At 40.5% G+C, this 19,507-nt stretch overlaps 1 protein-coding gene across 2 annotated transcripts in view; it reads right to left on the bottom strand.

The window, feature by feature from the left end:
- The window catches only part of sox6 (SRY-box transcription factor 6), a 214,312-nt gene that overhangs the window by 54,481 nt on the left and 140,324 nt on the right, over positions 1–19,507 (bottom strand). The window contains exon 9 of one of the 2 annotated variants that reach the window (XM_063013527.1): positions 3,992–4,115. In XM_063013527.1, coding sequence (XP_062869597.1) covers positions 3,992–4,115 — 124 coding nt within the window. The remainder of the gene's footprint in view (positions 1–3,991; positions 4,116–19,507) is intronic. The other variant, XM_063013528.1, reaches the window with a different exon arrangement.

Raw genomic sequence — 19,507 nt, 5'->3', positions numbered from 1 at the left:
CAATGTGTGAAACACACTCTCATAAAGACACTACAAGCGAGTCTTAAAGCGGATTTTGTTTCAGCCAGGTATCACACCAAAATTAAGACAACTCAGGGCTGCCAGCTTGGCACAGTGCCTCATTAAAGTGGATTACTCTAAAGAATGGTACAATCAGGGCACCAATGCTGCTGCCGCAGGCTCCAGGAGGAGCAAGAGCAGCTGTGCTAACAAAGAAGGTGACAGAGTTTGAACAGATTGTCAAAGTGTTCTTCTTTCTTCACTTTTCTACCACCTGATGCCAGGCGCCAAGAATGGGGAGTGCTCTGTTGAAGCCAAAGCTATCTAAGAGACAACTCCCATTTGCTCTCTAAGGCCAGGTTTAAAGGTGGCACGGTGGCTTAGTGGATAGCGCTGTCACCTTACAGGCCGGGTGAAACCCAGGTCCTTTCTTTGTGGAGTTTGCTTGTTCTTCCTGTGTCTGTATATGTTTCCTCTTGGTGCTCTGGTTTCCTCCAACAAGTCCAAAGACCTGCAGTCAGGCCAATTTGAGCTACTCATAATTACCTAAAGTGTGAGTGTGTGTCTGCACTGTGATGCCCTGGCAGCCTGTCAATGTTACTTCCCACTGTTTGATCAATATATCAGACCCACAGCGACCCTGACCAGGATAAAGTGGTGGTAAAACAGACAACGAATAAATACATGAATGAACAAAACAACAGTATGATCCATTGTGTCCATTGGGTTCCTCTCAAGGTTTGTTCTGGTTCCTCTTAAAGTTTCTTCCTGTAATTTCAGGGGAGTTTTTCCTTGTCACTGTCGCCCTTGACTTGTTCAACAGGGTTTTTTGGTCTGTCGGCCTGGATTTTGTAAAGTTGCATTGAGACAATGTCCATTGTAAAAAACGCTATTCAAATAAATTTGACTTGACTTGACATGAACGCACCCTCCAGGGTGGCCATGACAGAATCTACTACTTTCCTCTACCATTTAGTGACTACTGGCTGGGTCTCTGTTTGCCTCTGTACACAATCTAAAGACTTTTTAAAGCAATTCTAAATTCCTACTAGCGGTCGTTCTGTCTTTATGTCCACACACAGCAGTGTCATCCCTGTTCTCCACAGGTCTTAAATGAGTAAAGGATGACTAAAAATGCCCAGCCCATCAGGCACAGTGTGAAAGAAAAGGAAAGAACTAGAGATTCACAGCAGGGTTGGGGTCATCAGCAGTGGACCTTTGCCGGCTCCACTATGCCGGGCCGATTATTCCTCACACGGGGCACCAGAAACAGCAGCAGGAGCTTCGCATTTGCTTCATCTGATCACATTATCACAGTCAGAGCCAAAACAAATAGATTTAGACATGGGTCAACTTATGAATAATGCAGTGGGTCTTCACGTGCAAAGGAATGATTTTAGCTACTGTTATTTGTATTTTTAAAAATCTAGCAGTCAATAACTATAAAATTTAATGGAGGGAAAAATCCCCTCAGGGTCTTTGTTTATCCCGTCATGTCTCTGTAGTTTCAAAGCAGCTGACTTTAACACTTAGCTTTCTAGTTCATTCTTGTTAAATCAGATGCTAAATCAGATCTAGTTAACATCAGATGATCTACCACATCTTATAATCTTCTGCCTCCCACCTGCTAACTTTAATCAATTTACTATCTGCCTTTGGTCTCTTTTTTGTGGGTTTCTATTCTATTGATGCATTGCTGGCAGCAAACAAGGCGACTAAGCATCTAATAGAACATATAGATATAGTGTCTAAGCTTTGCACTGCTAAGACATCACTATTTTCTGAGTTGTCCTTTTTTATATGTTCTTTCTTCCCATGTCATTCCCACAGGTCCACAGATGTATCAATAGACAGCTCAGCAACTGAAGGGGGGGGGGGGGGGGGGGTCCTTTTCTCAGCATTTTACTCCTTCACCATTCTTAAAGTCAATATTTAACAAGCAAGGGAAAGAAAATAAAAGAGAAAAAAAGAAACAATGTCAAGAGCAGACATTCGACTCCCTCGTACAAAGCCATGACAGGATTTACTAAAGCTTTTTAATTACATAAGTAAAATTACACACAATGGTATGTCTCAGAACAGTAAGGGGTTGGGTGGAGGGTTAGTGACCTGGCACTGATTCAATGTGCATGTTGTAGCAATTTCCTGACAATTTGTTTTCGGATTTGGAATGCTTGCGTGAGGAGCAATTCTCTTTTTCACAAAAGGTAAAAGAGAACGTGCCAGAACAGGTAGAAGAAGGAAAGCTCCCAGAGGCCGTATGCCCTGCAGGGAAAAGAAACGGCACATTTAGGAGTTTACTATTCTAGTATACACTAAATCAATGGGAAGCATTCCTTAGAGCCACCACTCTCAGATCGTCTGGACAGGTTAAGTAGGGAACGGTCGGAGAGAGAAAATTCCTAATTGCCCATTGGGATAAATTATTGTTGAACTCACTGATAAATAGTTGCTATGTGTTTAGTATAAAGTCTAATCCTTTTATAGTTCCAATTTGAGATGCTGGTAATTTGGATACACTTTCTCGGCAGATTTCTGGACATTTGACAGGCGAGACATTTTCATGTTGACACACTGTTTAAATTCCAGCCCGTACACACCCTATGTACAGTTCTTCAGGCTTGTATGCAATTAAACTTAATCCTGAGCCATACAACAACTGGAGATGGAGATTAGAGCTTTTCAGAATTGCACTGTGATAATCTCAGCAACACAAAAAAGAGATGATCATGGACCTGAAAGGTGCATAAACCCTTTTTAACCTCACCTGAGCAAACCCCAGACCCCCAGTTTACCATTACCGTCTGGTATACCAGTTGCTCCCTACATACCTACAAGGTGAGAACAACAGAGCTTATCACCGCCAAAAAACCCAATGATGAATGTGCACGCTAACATGCTTTATTCATACATTCATTTATTCATTATCTGTTTTACCACCGCTTTATCCTGTTTGGGGTTGCAGGGGTACAATTCACTGGGCAAAGGGCAGGAAACACACCGGACAGGTCGCCAGTCCATCACAGGGCAAACACACATTCAAACACACTCATACCCAAGGAGACCTTTTAATATCTCCAATAAAACCAAGTGCATGTTTTGGACTGTTTGAGGAAACCGGGGCACCCAGAGGAAACTCATAGTGGGTACAATTCACTGGGCAAAAGGCAGGAAACACCCCGGACAGGTCGCCAGTCCATCACAGGGCAAACACACATTCAAACACACACTCATACCTAAGGAGACTTTTTAGTATCTCCAATTAAACCAAGTGCATGTTTTGGACTGTTTGAGGAAAGCAGGGCACCCAGAGGAAACCCACAGTGGGTACAATTCACTGGGCAAAGGGTAGCAAACACCCCGGACAAATCGCCAGTCCATCACAGGGCAAACACACACACACACATTTACACACATACTCATACCTAGGGCGACTTTTTAGTATCTGTGTTCTGTGTTTTAGTGTCTATGTTTGGGACTGTTGGAGGAAACCCACAGGGACACGGGGAACAACATTCCACACAGAAAGGACCTGGTCCTGTAAATCCTAGTAAACACTAAAAACAGTAACTGAAATTAACAGTGACTATTTACTTTATAACCCTTGAGTTGTCTTATGGGTCAAAAATGAAGGAGGGGGCAAGAAGAAGCCCACTAACAGACAATGGCCAAAGACAGTGGCCAATGAGCCCTTACCAATGTATTCTTTTATTCGTTTGTAAAATAAATACTTTAGCCAGTAATACAAATATGCTTTAAGGCCATAAAAAGTGGCCAATCAGTTCTATTTCCATTGTTTGTGTAACATCTCTAATTATTTATTTTCTATTAGAAATGAGACTGGACCATGTTGTACCTCAGTGTTGGTCAGTCTTTCCAGTTTTAAAATTAAAACATTGTAAAAAATTAAAGCCAAAACTAATAATAATGTGACGTTTACCTCTAGAACCTCACTACTTAGCTTTGATAGATCAAAAGAGGGAGCTCGTACCTGGTTTGTAGGACATGCCTGGGGGGAAGAGGAAACCCTGCTGGGCAGCGGCGGCAGCAGCCAGAGTGCGCTGGTCGTGTGGAAAAATGGGGATCATGAGTGGAGGCATGTGACCCTGGACCTGCTAAACACAGAGAGAAGAAAGATCACACACATGCCTAATGCCACTTGACAGCATGGACCCCCTTGCCCAATTTTTAACCTCAGCTCTACAATACCTGAGGTTAATGCCTACCATTCACAACACACACACACACACACACACACACAGAGTCGTCATTCTTAGTCTTTTTAAGCTTCAGGCTGCTAGATAAAAAGGTCAAGCTGTACTGGATTAACTTTATCACTTTAGGCTTTGAAGGTGGAACATCTTGTTTCGGTAAATGTTACTACTTAAACACATACAATATACGGCCAAAAGTATAGGGATGCACATCTTTATTGTTGAGTTTAAGTGTCAGATGTCAGCTAAGCTGATTGTTTAGTTAAAATGTTTTGAATGTTGTGGCAGTCTGAGCAGGGCACTTTCCTATTTAAGTATGACTGAGCTCCTGTAGGTCCATAAAGCAAGGTCCATAAAGGGCAGTGGTAGCTCAGTGGTTAAGGTACTGGACTAATAATCAAAAGATTGCTGGTTTAAGCCCTACCACTGCCAAGTTGCCACTGTTGGTCTCCTGAGCAAGGCACTAACCCTCAATTGCTTGACCTGATGTCAGTGATAAGTGTAAGTCATCTTGGATTAAAATGCAGTAAATGCAATGTAAGCAGTAGCCTAAAGGTTAAGGTGCCAGTCTAGTAATTGGGAGTCTCTGGTTTAAGCAGCACTACTGCCAAGATGCCACTGTTGAGCCACTAAGCAAGGCTCTTAAGTCCTAATCTCAATCCAGCAAAACTCTCATGGGAGGGTGAATTGGAACGTCAGTTGCAAGCCAGGCCTTTTAATTCTATGTTAGTCACTTCTCCCAGACCAGTAGGTAAAATATTCTACCCCAATAGGATAAGAACCAGGGGATTACACATTCCACAAGCAATGACTAACAGAAAAAGACTTTGCAGTTCTAACAGTCCCGTTGCATATTTTTGGAAAGTCATTTATATGGCCGATAAAAGTGCAGACAGTGTTGTAAATTTCCTCAGCCACTTTCAGCACTTAAACAAGTGGAAAGGGCTCCATTCAAGATATTTCATTTTAAATGCGGAGGCCCCATTGTGGTGCACGCTGCTCCATAACTGTCAAATGCCTTTTGTGTTGTTATTAACCCTCAGCATCTTCATCCTGAACTCTCTCCTAGCCTGGTATCACACTCTACATCAGGATACACTGAGTCTGGAATCATTGTGTGTGTGCATTACTATTCCATAAGGGACAAAAACTGAGAGCAAAAACAGACATCAGCAAAGCGAGGCAAAGAGAAAGCTAGTACGATCTGGGAACAAGCCATAGCAGCTTAGAAACCCATATGTTTGCAGAACATTGGCTGGGCCCAATCTAGCTGTCATCCCCTGCTTCCTGAATATGCATGATAAGCTGCAGTCCTGCTACCGTGAGCCTGCGAGACTTAACGCCCAGGCAGGTTGGCCCACCTCGGGGGAACCAACAGGAGAACGGGGTTAATAAAGGTCGGCCCCCTAAAATAAACGTTACACAGCGTTTCTCCATTCAAGCCTCTTTAAAATCAACTCGCAATAAAAACGGGTCTGGGTGCAATTACTGCCGCAGCATTGGGGCATGAAATCAACCTGCTCCGTGCCACCACTTTTTTCCTCCGTGTTCTCGCTGAGGTCTGCGTGTGATCGCTAAGTTTTTTTTTTCCTATTGCTTTTCAACGGCGTCTAATTCCAAAGCTTGGTTCAGCAGGACCGATCCCTTGGTGCCTAAGAAGTGTTTAAGCCAATGATATTGATCCTGGAGAGCGAGAATTCTCCTAAGCAATAAAAAATCCGCACTTTTATGTTTACGGTGCTTTTACACCCTGTAACTGCAATTGTACCATTGTGCTGAAAGGAAAAAACCAGTAGGTAAAATGGTTTTCTGATTCTCAGAGTATAAAAAGTATTTCTTAAATGTGCTGAAGGAGAAAATAATAAGGGGTCTCTGTAAATGACCAATTCACAGGTTGTCCTCACTGTCTAATAGGTTTATATATATAACATAAATAAGGTACTGGACTAGTCATTAGAAGGTTGCCAGTTCAAACCCTATGTTATGTGTTTATACACTGTACATATACAGGTTATATACATATATAGGTTGTGTTTTCATTAGAAAGATGTCAGATCTTATTACCCTAAATTGATTCAATTTAAATTGCCACATGATTTAGCATTTGCATATCTTGTTGATCTTTTAAAGCAGTATAGCCATTACCAAAGCACACCATTTAAGCATTCTGTTCATCATTTTAGCACTCATAGCTCAGCTTTAAAAAGATCTCCTAAATTCTAGCATGTTGATCTTTTAAATATTTGTAATACAGGCTGTATTGGAGTTTCTAAATCTATATATCAAACCCAGCCTTTTCCTATGACTTTGCTATGGTCTTTATCTCATTAGCCAAAATCTTGTTAATGTAATTAAATTAATCTGTTGTACTTCCTAGTAATATCTAGTAGTATTCACATATTTATAGATAATGAATTGCTCTAGGTTATTTAGATATATATTTTTTAAACTATCTAAAATAATTAATAGTACTACATATTATATGTAGTATAATATAAAAATTATATACTGCACATTATTATTATTATTATTATTGTTATGTATACTATTATTATTATTATTATTATTATTATTATTATTATTATTATTATTATTATTATTATTATTATTATTAAATCTAGATAACAAACCCAGTCTTTTGCTATGGCTTGGGTCTTTTATCTCATTAGTCAAACCAAATCTTGTTAATGTAAGTAAATTAATCTGCTGTAGTTCCTAGTAATACCTAGTAGCATTCACATATTTATAGCTAATAAATGACTCTAGATTATTTAATGTGCTTTAGATATTTTTTAAAGAATTATCTAAAATAAATAAAAATACTACATATTATATGTAGTATAATATACAAATTATATACACTATTATTATTATTTATACTATTATTATTATTATTTATACTATTGTTATTATTATTCATACTATTGTTATTATTATTATTTATATTATTATTATTATTATAATAATTATTATTATTAAATCTAGATTAAAAAAAACCAGTCTTTTGCTATGGCTTGGGTCTTTTATCTCATTAACCAAATGTATTCTGTTGTACTTCCTAGTAATACCTAGTAGTATTCACATATTTATAGCTAATTAATGGCTCTACATTATTTAATGTGGCTCTAGATTATTTAATATGCTTTAGATATTTTTTTAAGAACTATCTAAAATAAATACAAATACTACATATTATATATAGTATATATAAATTATATACAATATTATTATTATAACTACTACTATTATTATTATTATTAGTAGTAGTAGTAATAGTAGCTTTAGATAATTCAATGTGCTTTAATTTTAAATATGTTTTATATACTTTATTCTTTATCTTTAGATGCCTTAATGTCAGTGAGGGGAGGATAGTAGTAATAACAGATTAGATAATAACATGATCAGAAAGTGTTCGCTGATAAAACACAGTGATTAACATACAAGAAAAATGCTCTTGGTTATTGGTCTTGAGACTAATAAGCCTAATAATCAGGCCCATACATATACCAAGTCATTAATGTTTTAGTTTCATTGCACTGATAGAATGGTTCATCAGCCAAAATATCATCTTGTCAGTAGGGGTCCTATGTGAGACCTTACTCCCTTTTTGATTGATAAATGGAGTACAGGGTCTGTACAGAGCAAAAGATAGGTTACAGTCAGCAACTGTATACCCACAACGTTTATCTGTATTGTAGGTGTGGCACATAAAACATTGAAAATTGTACACATGACATATATATACCTAAAATAGTGTAGAATGCTATATTAAATAAAAAATAATAATAATCCCTAAGCAGGCAAAAGGACTGTGGTATCCTTTCTTCACAGTAACAGCACTGTGTCATTAAAGGGATGACAGCAGGGGGAACAGGGAACAGAGAAACTGGCCTCAGTTTGAGCACTTGTGATTTGCAGTAATGAGGTCTTTACATTAAACTTTAATTTACACACGCCGCATCAGTGAGTGGCAAATCAAATCAGGGGCTTTAAAACGGGGACTAATAGAGGAGGCCAGCTTTGAGGGTTGTCAATTAATGAATGCTGGGTGAGCTGAGCAGAGAATGGCGCTATAGATTTAAAGAATATCATTGGCAATTTGCTTTGACTGCTGATAGACAGAGAATGGAAATAAGTGCCTGCACATAGACAGGCAGATTTTGATAAATTGCGTATCGTGCTGCGTATAAAGATCGGCTCATTATATCTATCAGAATCTGTCTGTTTTGCTATCTATCTCTCTATTCTTTGTGTGCTTGTTCACTTATCTCCTCAGCTGGCTCCGCCAACCATCCAGCCGTCCCGAATTCTGGCACAAAGGGAAACAAACGACCAGGTGTGAGAGACTGGGAACTGGCACCTCTGGCGTATTTGCGACTCATAAAGGTGCTCTTATTGTAACCCAGAGCCAGCTTGCTTCTTATTGTCACCCATGTTAGTGCTGGGTAGTGCTTTTCTGTCCATCTGCTTTTCTGTCCTTAAGCTTCATTAAAGATATATGAAGGAGGTCTTGCTGAGACTTATGAGGAACAGGTGCTATTGTTTGTCCCTGAAGATCTGTCCTATGGAGGACATAACTGGAAGTACTTGAGAAAGAGCATCTGTAGCTATCAGTCAGACTAAACAGAGAGGGGTAGGGGGGCGGCTGTGCCTGAATAAAAAGGCTGTAAGTTTGACGGGGGAAAGAAAAGACAGAATGTCTAAAAGGTGATAAAGTTCACATCTAGTAATGTAAACATCATAATTAGATATAAAACATCAAAATGAGGTCATTCAATTTATTTGAAATATTCCTGAAGTAGTAACTTGGCTACATCTTAAATCATGTAGCATTAGAACTATTTACTGTGGTAATATGTAATTTGGGATGCAGCACAGCAAAGAGTAGGACAACATATATTACTTTATTTATTTATTTTTCTATTAAGCCATATCCATATTCTATTCATATAAAGCCCTCTGGCTTGTCCTTTTACCAGCCAGCAGCAATTCCTACCTAAAGCAGCATTTTATACATCAAGTATTCCTTTACTGCTAATTCCAGCACATCAAGCAGGCAGAAGTAGCTGCTGTTGCAGCAGCAATGACACCTCATACCCTATCCAGCCTTCACAAACAGCCAACTGTGTCTGTAGAGATGTGTTAGTGGTAGCGTGCTAGCTAGGTTGCATCCAAAAGCATGGTACTTAAGTGGTACAGCAGTCTATTACGCTAGCCCACCACCGCTGAGATCTGGGTTCAAATTTCAGAGATGCTATCGACCTGTTGGGTGTCTGAGGGGAAGATGAGCGGAATTCTGCACTGGGTTGGCGTCCTGTCCCGTGTATTCCTGTTTTGCATCCAGTTATTCTTCAATCGTGAGCTATATTTACACACTGAAATAGCAATTATTGGTCTAACATGTAAATAGCTTCACCCGAATTTCAAAAATTCAATATCAGCCTTATTCATTTTTATATATTTTAATTTTAGATATTCTGTGTTCCACCCAGAACTCAGAGAAGGCAGGCATCAAGTCTCTTCTCTGTATTTGCACCCAAGTGGTGGAACAAACTTCCTCTGTCTGTCTTTACAAACACTTAAGCTGAGAACTAACACATACTTACTAACGCTCGATTCAGCAGGCTTGAGTTTCTGGACTGTTGTCACCTAAACTAGAGTAGGGAAATGCTTACTGTGGAAGTACTATCTGGTAAAAGATTCAGGAGCATTCGGTGCAGGACCACCAGGTTCTGTAACAGTTTTTTCCCCCAAGCCATTAGACTGTTGAACTCCTAACACTTTTGGACGATTTCAAGGAAATACTGAGCCACATACCACCTGTGCACTAATTATCTACCCTTACAAATTTGCATATGAACAATTTTTAACTCCACAAGTCACTTTATTTATATTTTATTATGCTGCTATTTTATAGGTATGTATATACTGTATATATATGTAGATGTACATTTATGTATCTATACCATATACCTATATTTAATATTCCTGCTGCTACATTTCTATATATTCTATATATTTATATACTTTTTACTGCCACCTACCACATTCTGTAAATTTAAATCTGTCTTGTGTTGCTATATAATTCATTGATATATTGTTATATCTAAATCCTGTGATACTATGTATCAATAATTTTTCTCTGTATATTCCGTGCGAGCCAAAATGCAATGAAATTTCATTCTGCTTACACTTGTGTATAATGAATGACAATAAAGGTTGTCTAAGTCTAAGTCTACTTCTGTAAGTCGCTCTGGATAATAGCATAAATGTAAATGTACATGTAAAAGTAAATGTAAATATGGATTTTTCAATATCACAATAACCTACAGTGATTGGATTGATAGCAAGAAGCTATTCTTTCGGTAAACTCCAAAATTATTTTCCGTGTGTTGTCTTAAACAGCCTGATGTTTACCACAGGCATATATTCTAGGTTGAATGACCAAAAAACCGAGGCTTAGGGACAGGAGAAAGCCTTGAGTAAATAGGGAAGTATGGATTAATCAATTGTGTTAGTTGAACTGTTGACATCAGCACTTAGGTTCAGTAATGGTTTACAACAGCAGCTAATCCTTAGGTCAGACAGCACACTCAGTAAACATGGGCCATCTGAACAATACTACGATTTTCAGACCCAGATAGTGCTAATTTGTACATGTTTACATAGTATGTTCATACAACCATGTACATGCTATTGTCATTCTATATGCACTGATCAGCCATAACATTACAACCACCTCTACACTTACTATCCATTTTATCAGCTCCACTTACCATACAGAAGCACTTTGTAGTTCTACAATTACTGACTGTAGTCCATCTGTTTCTCTGCATACTATTTTAACCTCCTTTTACTCTGTTCTTTAGTAGTCAGGACCACCACAGAGCAGGTATTATTTAGGTGGTGGATCATTCTCAGCACTGCAGTGACACTGACATGGTGGTGGTGTGTTAGTGTGTGTTGTGCTGGTATGAGTGGATCAGACACAGAAGCGCTGCTGGAGCTTTTAAATACCGTCTCCACTCACTGTCCACTCCTACCTAGTTGGTCCACTGGTAGATGTAAAGTTGGCTGGATATTTTTGGTTGGTGGACTATTCTTAGTCCAGCAGTGACAGTGAGGTGTTTAAAAACTCCAGCAGCGCTGCTGTGTCTTATCCACTCATGGCAGCACAACACACACTAACACACCACCACCATGTCAGTGTCACTGCAGTGCTGAGAACGATCCACCACCCAAATAATACCTGCTCTGTGGTGGTCCTGGGAGAGTCCTGACCTCTGAAGAACAGCATGAAAGGGGGCTAACAAAGCATGCAGAGAAACAGATGGACTACAGTCAGTAATTGTAGAACTATAAAGTGCTCTTACATGGTAAGAGGAGCTGATAAAATGGACAGTGTGTGTAGAAACAAGAATGTTGTTTTAATGTTATGGCTGATCGGTGTATGTTGTGTGCGTAGCTGTGTGTGTGTGTATTAGTGTGTGTTCACCCTGTAGACTTTCCCCTCAATCCATCACAGACAAGGATGGGAAATAGAAATGTACAAGCCATTACTGCGCTCAATAGGGCCGCTGTCAGCACCCATGCTCCTCACTGTCCTTTAAAAGGTTCAGCGGGGCCCGAGAGACGTCCTTTTTTCCCCACTCTCTAGCCTGAAAACATGGTTTGATCCGCGGCGAATATCACTCTTGGACTAACAGGACTGTAAATGATGTAGTAAATGTTTTTGGGGTGATTGTTTTAACATGTCCAAAATGCCTTTCAAACTTGACAAGATGAGATAAAGGAACTTATATACTTTTTCTTTTGAATCGGAGCTGTTGAAAACTGTGCACGCTCTCACATGCGCCGCGGGTCAAACATTATACGCCGCTCGACGTGCTGAAAGGCGACCTGACAAAAAATGCAAGAAAAGAGCGCCATGACTTTTAACAAGACCTGGTAAACCTCACAGAAAAGGGTTTAAACAAATTTAGCAGGAAGAGAACGATTGTTTCTTGCTAATCAATGCTTCACACATCCTCCTGTTCTCAGACTCCAGTCTGCAGCTGTGAATAAAATCACCTTGGGTGTTTGGTTAAAAACTGAGTGATTCCAACAGACCTGGCAACCAAATTAAATGCATGTGGCAAATGCTATAGCTTCTGTAAGATATTGGTGTGCAGTTTTTCAAAGCTCAACAGGATATAGGGCTGTTGTAGCCTAGTGGGGGCGGCACGGTGGCTCGCCCTACAGCAAGAAGGTCCTGGGTTCGATCCCCAGGTGGGGTGGTCCGAGTCCATTTTGTGCTGAGTTTGCATGTTCTCCCCGTGTCTGTGTGGGTTTCCTCCGGAGCTCCGTTTTCTTCCCACAGCCAAAAACATGCAGTCAGGTTAACTGGAGACACTCAATTGCCCTATAGGTGAATGTGTGTGTGTATGTGTGTGTGTGTGTGTTCGCCCTACAATGGACTGGCACCCCATCCAGGGTGTTACTGTGTGCCTTGCGCCCATTGAAAAGCTGGGATGAGTAGCCTAGTGGTTAAGGTATTGGACTAGTAATTTGAAAGGTTGCTGGTTCAAGCCCCACCACTGCCAGGTTGCCACTGTTGGGCCCTTAAGCAAGGCCCTTAACCCTCAATTGCTTAGACAGTACAAAAAGTGTCTGCTAAATGACAAAAATGTAAATATAGTGAAAGTCCATGTGTTGATTGGTGTCCCAACAGATGTGACCAGGTCAAGGTTGGAACGTGTGGTTAATCTTTTTTTGCTTTAAATACACAATATAACCAAAAGTACCTGACCATCAGGTTGGGAAACATCCCATTTCAAAACCATAGATACGAACGTCCTCCACTCTTCTAGAAAGGCCCTCCAAAGATTTTTGGAAGATTGGAAAAGTGGGTTCTTGGGAGAATTTGTGGCTTTACAGTTAACAAAGCATTAAAATGGGTTGAGCCCAGGGCTCTGTGAAGGCCATTGGAGGTTCCTTCATATCAAATTATTAAAACTTGTCTTTATAGAACTTTCTTTGTGAACCCGGGGCATTATTATCGAGGTAGAAAGCAACATTCATTTCCCAAACTGTTGCTGCAAAGTTAAAGCTTAGAATTTGGTTTATTCCATTGATTTTGTATACCTGTTAACACTTGGACTCAATAATTAAAAGGGGTGTTCACATACTTTTGAAACTTTAAATGTAATAAGTATTTTTTATTTGTTTTCCCAAAATAAATTGGGTAGATTTTGTGGAAGGAAAATCTCAATGCAGCAATCAAAGGCAACCTATGGAGATGCCAGTAGTTCTGAATATTTAAGTACCACCCTGAAGTCGTCTTAGAGGTTACACAGTAGTCTGTACACTAATGCTACATTTTGAAAACCCTCGGTCTATGGGATAAGAAGTAGATAGATAGATTAGATAGATAGATAGATAGATAGATAGATAGATAGATAGATAGATAGATAGATAGATAGATAGATAGATAGATAGATAGATAGATAGATAGATAGATAGATAGATAGATAGATAGATAGATAGATAGATAGATAGATAGATAGTTTATTGATCCCAAAGGAAATTAAAGAATTCAAGGCATGTGGCTTCTGTAAGAGATTGGTGTGCAGTTTCTGAAAGCTCACCAAGAGGGCAATTGTAGCTTAGTGGTTAATGTACTGGATTAGTACACAAAGTACACATAGTGTACAGTAGTACAGGTACGTGTAGAAAATGAATAAACATCTACACAATCGTGCACACAACAAGCTGTTTTTAATATAGCAGGGATTCTGTGGGGTCACAGGCTGCTGTTTCGGTCCCTGATGGCAATCAGGGCGTGTGGATCGATATGGCTGAGTGGGACTTTGATCCTGTGTTTTCTGTCGGCACGTGGCTGAAATTAAGCCCGGTTTTCCACCTCCTCGTCGCCGACTAGACGCATTGTTCTTTCTTCCTTCCAATACAGGCGACCCCTAGCCATGCCACGGCAACAGGTTCGGCACAAAGGGCCTTTGTGCAGCGCAAGCCTCTCTGTCAAGCCTACAGCCCCTCAGACTTATCGACTTCACAAGAGGCTTGGGTATTTTTGGACTGACAGGTAAAAGATTAATATCTGTAAGTGTTGAGCTCACTACCCAAAGGTTGAGTTTGCGCAAGAAGAGCTGGCAAACACAGAGCGGCGTTCGAGTGTGGGCGGACAAAAGCTCGGACTGACGGGGACCAGTGTGCGTGTGCGTGTATAATGTGCAATGTGTGTACGCAGGACAAGAAGGAAAGGTGAGGATAAACTGGACACCTCCCACTCCCACCAATAGACGACTTCTTGTTCTGCTAATTCCTTAAACAGTAAAACAAGCCGTCTTGGAACTGCGCCATTTCAAAATGCCTATATTAAGTCCATGGGCTGTTAAAAAGCAGGCGGGCCCCCCCCCCTCCTCTATTTTGACTTTATGTCTGTCCGAGAGCACTTGGCTAACAGGAGCCTAATAGTGTTTACGCAAGTAAGCTTATAATAGCGCCGGCTCTCATGACCGAAGCAAATAATGCGCAGACGGCACTAATGAAAACGCATTCAACAGATTATAATTCATGACTTCATGAGTGCGTATAAAGAAAGGTTCAAATAAACTTCCCAACAGGCTGAAATGAGTAAATTAGCCAAGCGCAAAAAACGTACAGAAAGAAAAAGGTTATCTGAAATGGAGGAGACGTGAAATGGGATCTGTGTGTGTTCAGCATAAATGTGTACTTAAGGCAAATTCTAGAATCAGCCCTCAAAGAGGCTAAAATGTAATTTAAGTTTGTAAATATTTTAGGCAATTAGCTTCATATTGCAGATAAAATATCAAAGATGAGCCTTGGGCTGTGGACTCGTTGGCGTATTGCATTGAACCAACCCTTTCCTGCTACTGGCTCTTCATTTACTGCTACCTGCCTCTATTTGTTCCTAATTTTTTAAAACTCTTTAAGATAAAGTATTTGCCTATTTGAATGTTGGATTATTTCAGCTGTCCTATCTGATTAAAGTCCCAGCATTTTTAACTCATGGTTTGTGGTAAGAATACAGCAGGACACAGGGTGTCTGCATTGCTGGTTAAAAAATTACAAAAAGGTAACAAGGATAAAACAATCAAAAGCAAATCCACAAGCGATGATTTTTTTTTTCCTGAGGTGAATGGGGGGCATTTTTCCCCACTAATTTTCTAATTCACTTTGTACTTCATTGTAGTCCATCTGTTTCTCTGCATCCTTTGTTAGCCCCCTTTCATGCTGTTCTTTAATGGTCAGGGCTCTCCCAGGACCACCACAGAGCAGGTATTATTTGGGTGGTGGATCATTCTCAGCACTGCAATGACACTGACATGGTGGTGGTGTGTTAGTGTGTGTTGTGCTGGTATGAGTGGATAAGACACAGCAGCGCTGCTGGAGTTTTTAAACACCTTACTGTCACTGCTGGACTGAGAATAGTCCAGCTACCAAAAATATACATCCAACAGCGTCCCGTGGGCAGCCTCCTGTGACCACTGATTAGGGTCTAGAAGATGACCAACATAAACAGCAGCAATAGATGAGCGATCATCTCTGACTTTACACGTACAAGGTGGACCAACTAAGTAGGAGTGTCTAATAGAGTGGACAGTAAGTGGACACGGTATTTATAAACTCCAGAAGTGCTTCTACAAAGTGCTTCTATATGGTAGATGAAGCTGATAAAATGGACAGTGAGTGTAGAAACAAGGAGGTGGTCATAATGTTATGCCTCATCGGTGTTTATATATATATATATATTCTCTGTAAAGCGTCCTTGAACTTGTTTAAAGGCGCTATATAAGTGTTACCTATTATTATTATTATTATCAAGCAACATGGAGTTTGTACAGTATGTTCTCACTGTGCCTGTGTGGGTTTCCTCCAGGTGCTCCGGTTTCCTCCCACAGTCCAAAGACATGCAGTCAGGTACTGAATTGCCCCCAGGTATGAGTGTGTGTGAGTGTGTTTGCCCTGTGATGGACTGGCAACCTGTCCAGGGTGTTCCCTACCTTTCGCCAGGTAAATAGTTCCCACCACGACCCTGAATTGGATAAAGCAGTGGTAAAACAGACAATACATGAATTGTGCTTTTCTCTTCATGGAAATATAATCCTATATTTTGAGTATAAAGAATAAAAGGCTAAAGCGCCTCAGGTATGCAGTCTGCTGTATTATAACATATAATCTAATTTGTACAACTATAGCACTTATAATAATAAAGAAAAACCCAACATAAACGTTTATAGCATTTCCTTTAATTCGATAATGATTTAAACAACTTACAAATGACTCCTTTAAAGCACTACCATGTTACAAGATTAAAAAACACTTTTTTTTCCTGCCCGTCGGATTTTAGATCTCTATTTGCGAACCCACGTATCACTTAGCGATCCAAACATTCCCCGGGCATGTTTGGAGTCTCCGGGACCCTAATGAACAAATGTTCTGGGTCTAATGCAGGAACGAGGGGGAAGAAGTGGAGTCAGGCCACCCGATAATCTAATAAAAGAGCCGCATAAAGAGCGGGGAGAACTGTTTCCTCTTCTTCCTGTGGTCCGTGCAGAGAGTGAGCCAGTGTCTTCACAATTGCCTCTGAGCAGCTGGGGCTGACCGAGAACAACAGAGGCCACTCTGTTGTCCAGCAGAAAGCTGAGATTGTTGTGCCGGGGACTTTATTGCAGGCACATGAGTGCAGTCGAGGCCCGAAAAACGCACTCAAATATCATGTGCACACCCAGTGATGGGGGCCAGAATAATTATTTTTAAAAAAAGAGAGGGGGTAGAGAGAAAGGGGAAAAAAGACAACAACAATTCAGTGTCTATGAAATACGGATGAAGAACAAAACAGCCCATTCATTGTGTTCCATGAGGGAATGCTAGGACTCTCCTCTGCCCCGTTCCAAAAAACAAAGCTGCCTTTTTTTGTGCCGTGAGGCACAGGGGCTGAATGCTTTGCTTTGCCACCCTTGCCCTAAAAAAACACGGGCCCCTTTTCTACACCGCCGGCTGGCCGCAAACAGTAGAGACTATTAATGCCTCAAAGATTCCCCCCCCACACACACACACTTCTCAGTTAATGTGTGTGTGTGTGCGTGTGGCTACTGCGGAGGCTGAGACCATGTTAAAAAGCCAACACTAAGACAAAACAGTTTACTCAACATTAACTACAAAGGGGATCTACATCACACTAGAGGACTGGAGGTCTAGGAGGCTGACGAGGTTCAGACAGGTGCCACCACACACCCGGATTTAGTACATGGCCCACAGGTGCACTTGGGTCACAATCATTTACATTTGCGGCATTTATCAGATGCTTTTATCCAGTTGTGTCAGTATACAATCTGAGCAATTGCGGGTTAAGCGAATTGCTCAAGGGCCCAACAGTGGCAACCTGGCAGTAGTGGGGCTTGAACAGACAACCTTCTGATTACTAATCCAGTACCTTAACCACTAGACTACAGCTTCCCTACCTAAGAATTATCTTCATATAAAGATGCTTGCTTTGCATTTGCGACTTACAATTATGATGGAATACAATTTGAGCAACTGAGGGTTAAGGGCTTTGCTCAGAGGCCCAACAGTGTCAACCTGGTAAATTACTGAATACTAGTCAAGTACCTTAACTGCCGAGCTGCCACTGCCAAGCATTATCAATTTCATTGCTATGTTGATGACACCACCGTATTGAGCGCTGAAGCTGGTGTAATGTGTCAGGATACATCACCGTTCCCAAAATCCCTCAGGTAACTCATTTATGCCACACACAGGTGTGACTTCACACATCGCAACTGTTCATGTGACTGTTCAGCCACAGTGCTGAGCACCTTCATTAGCACTGCTTAGATGTAGTGTCAGAACGCAATGCTTTACCGATAATTATGAATAGGCATTAATTGTGAATCCATGATTTGTAGCTGAAATGTTGTGTGAGCATTGGTAGAGCACTGGGCTATCAATCGAAAGCCTGTGGGTTTGATTTCTGGCTCTGCAATACAGCCACTGTTGGGCCCTTGAGGAAAGCATTTAACCCGCTCGGCTCCAGCGAATGGCTGTGCCATACAATAGCTTATCCTGTACTCTGACCCTAGCTTCCAATGGATGTGTGTGTGGTCTGGGGGTGTACATGGTCTGCAACAATGCTTAGGTAGGTGAGCTACAGTAGCTCGTCTGTTGGATCGGACCACACGGGCCAGCCTTCGCTCCCCACGTGCATCAATGAGCCTTGGTCGCACATGACCCTGTTGCCGGTTTACCACTGTTCCTTCCTTGGACCACTTTGATAGATGCTGACCACTGCAGACCGGGAACACCCCACAAGAGCTGCAGTTTTGGAGAGGCTCTGACCCAGTTTGGTCCTTGTCAAATTGTCCATTTTTCCTGCTTCTAACACATCAGATTTGAGGATAAAATGTTCACCTGCAGCCTAATAAATCCCACCCACTAAGAGGTGCCGTGATGAGAGATAATCAGTGTTATTCACTTAACCTGTCAGTGGTCATAATGTTATGCCTTGTCAGGGTATATATCAAGTGAATAGGTCTACTCATTCTAAAAAATCTTTTTTTTATTATTATTATTTATAACAAAATATGTAATAATGAGTTTATTATGTTGAATAATATTACAATATACAAGATTTTAATACTTTTAATAGGTTTGAATAGTTAGAGAGCCAGCCCTGCCAATGATTTTATATAATGAGCCTTTTTAAATGTATTTTTAAGTACATTTAGAATAGTACATTTACTATTCAGCCTGAAATATTTTAGCATGTTAAACACAGGTTCATTGTTAATTCAGTCATTAGCATACAGACCGCTTTAAAAGAACACTTCATACACATCCAAGCTGTCGGCCGGAATAAATCTCTAGAAAAAAGGTTTTTCTGTGATCATATTGGAAAAGACTCAAGGTGTGAAGCAGCAGCCCTTCCCAAACGCTAACCCAACCCAAAGGGACCAGTGTTTATACTCCAAACGCCAAAACTTGTTCAAACAGGCCGACAACATTAGCCGTTCCGCTTCCGTCTACTTAGCTTAATTTCTAAACCATCACAGCCCTTTGCTGAGGTTGTAGCTTATTAGGCCCATTTTTGTGCATCATTAAGTTTTAACACGGGGGTCTGCAAAAGCTTTATTGTTCCGATCGTGCACGACTTTGTTTAACGTCAGCATTTATTCTGCTTCCTGACATGGTCACATTTCATAACTAATTAAATTGATCCTCCACTCCCTCAACCCCCCCAGCTCTCCAACCAAGCAGACTAAATGGAATTATTT

This window comes from Trichomycterus rosablanca, chromosome 17 (genome assembly GCF_030014385.1).
Source record: "Trichomycterus rosablanca isolate fTriRos1 chromosome 17, fTriRos1.hap1, whole genome shotgun sequence".
NCBI lineage: Eukaryota > Metazoa > Chordata > Actinopteri > Siluriformes > Trichomycteridae > Trichomycterus > Trichomycterus rosablanca.
The sequence above is the reverse complement of the archived record's forward strand: the minus strand, read 5'-3'. Positions and strand labels throughout refer to the sequence as shown.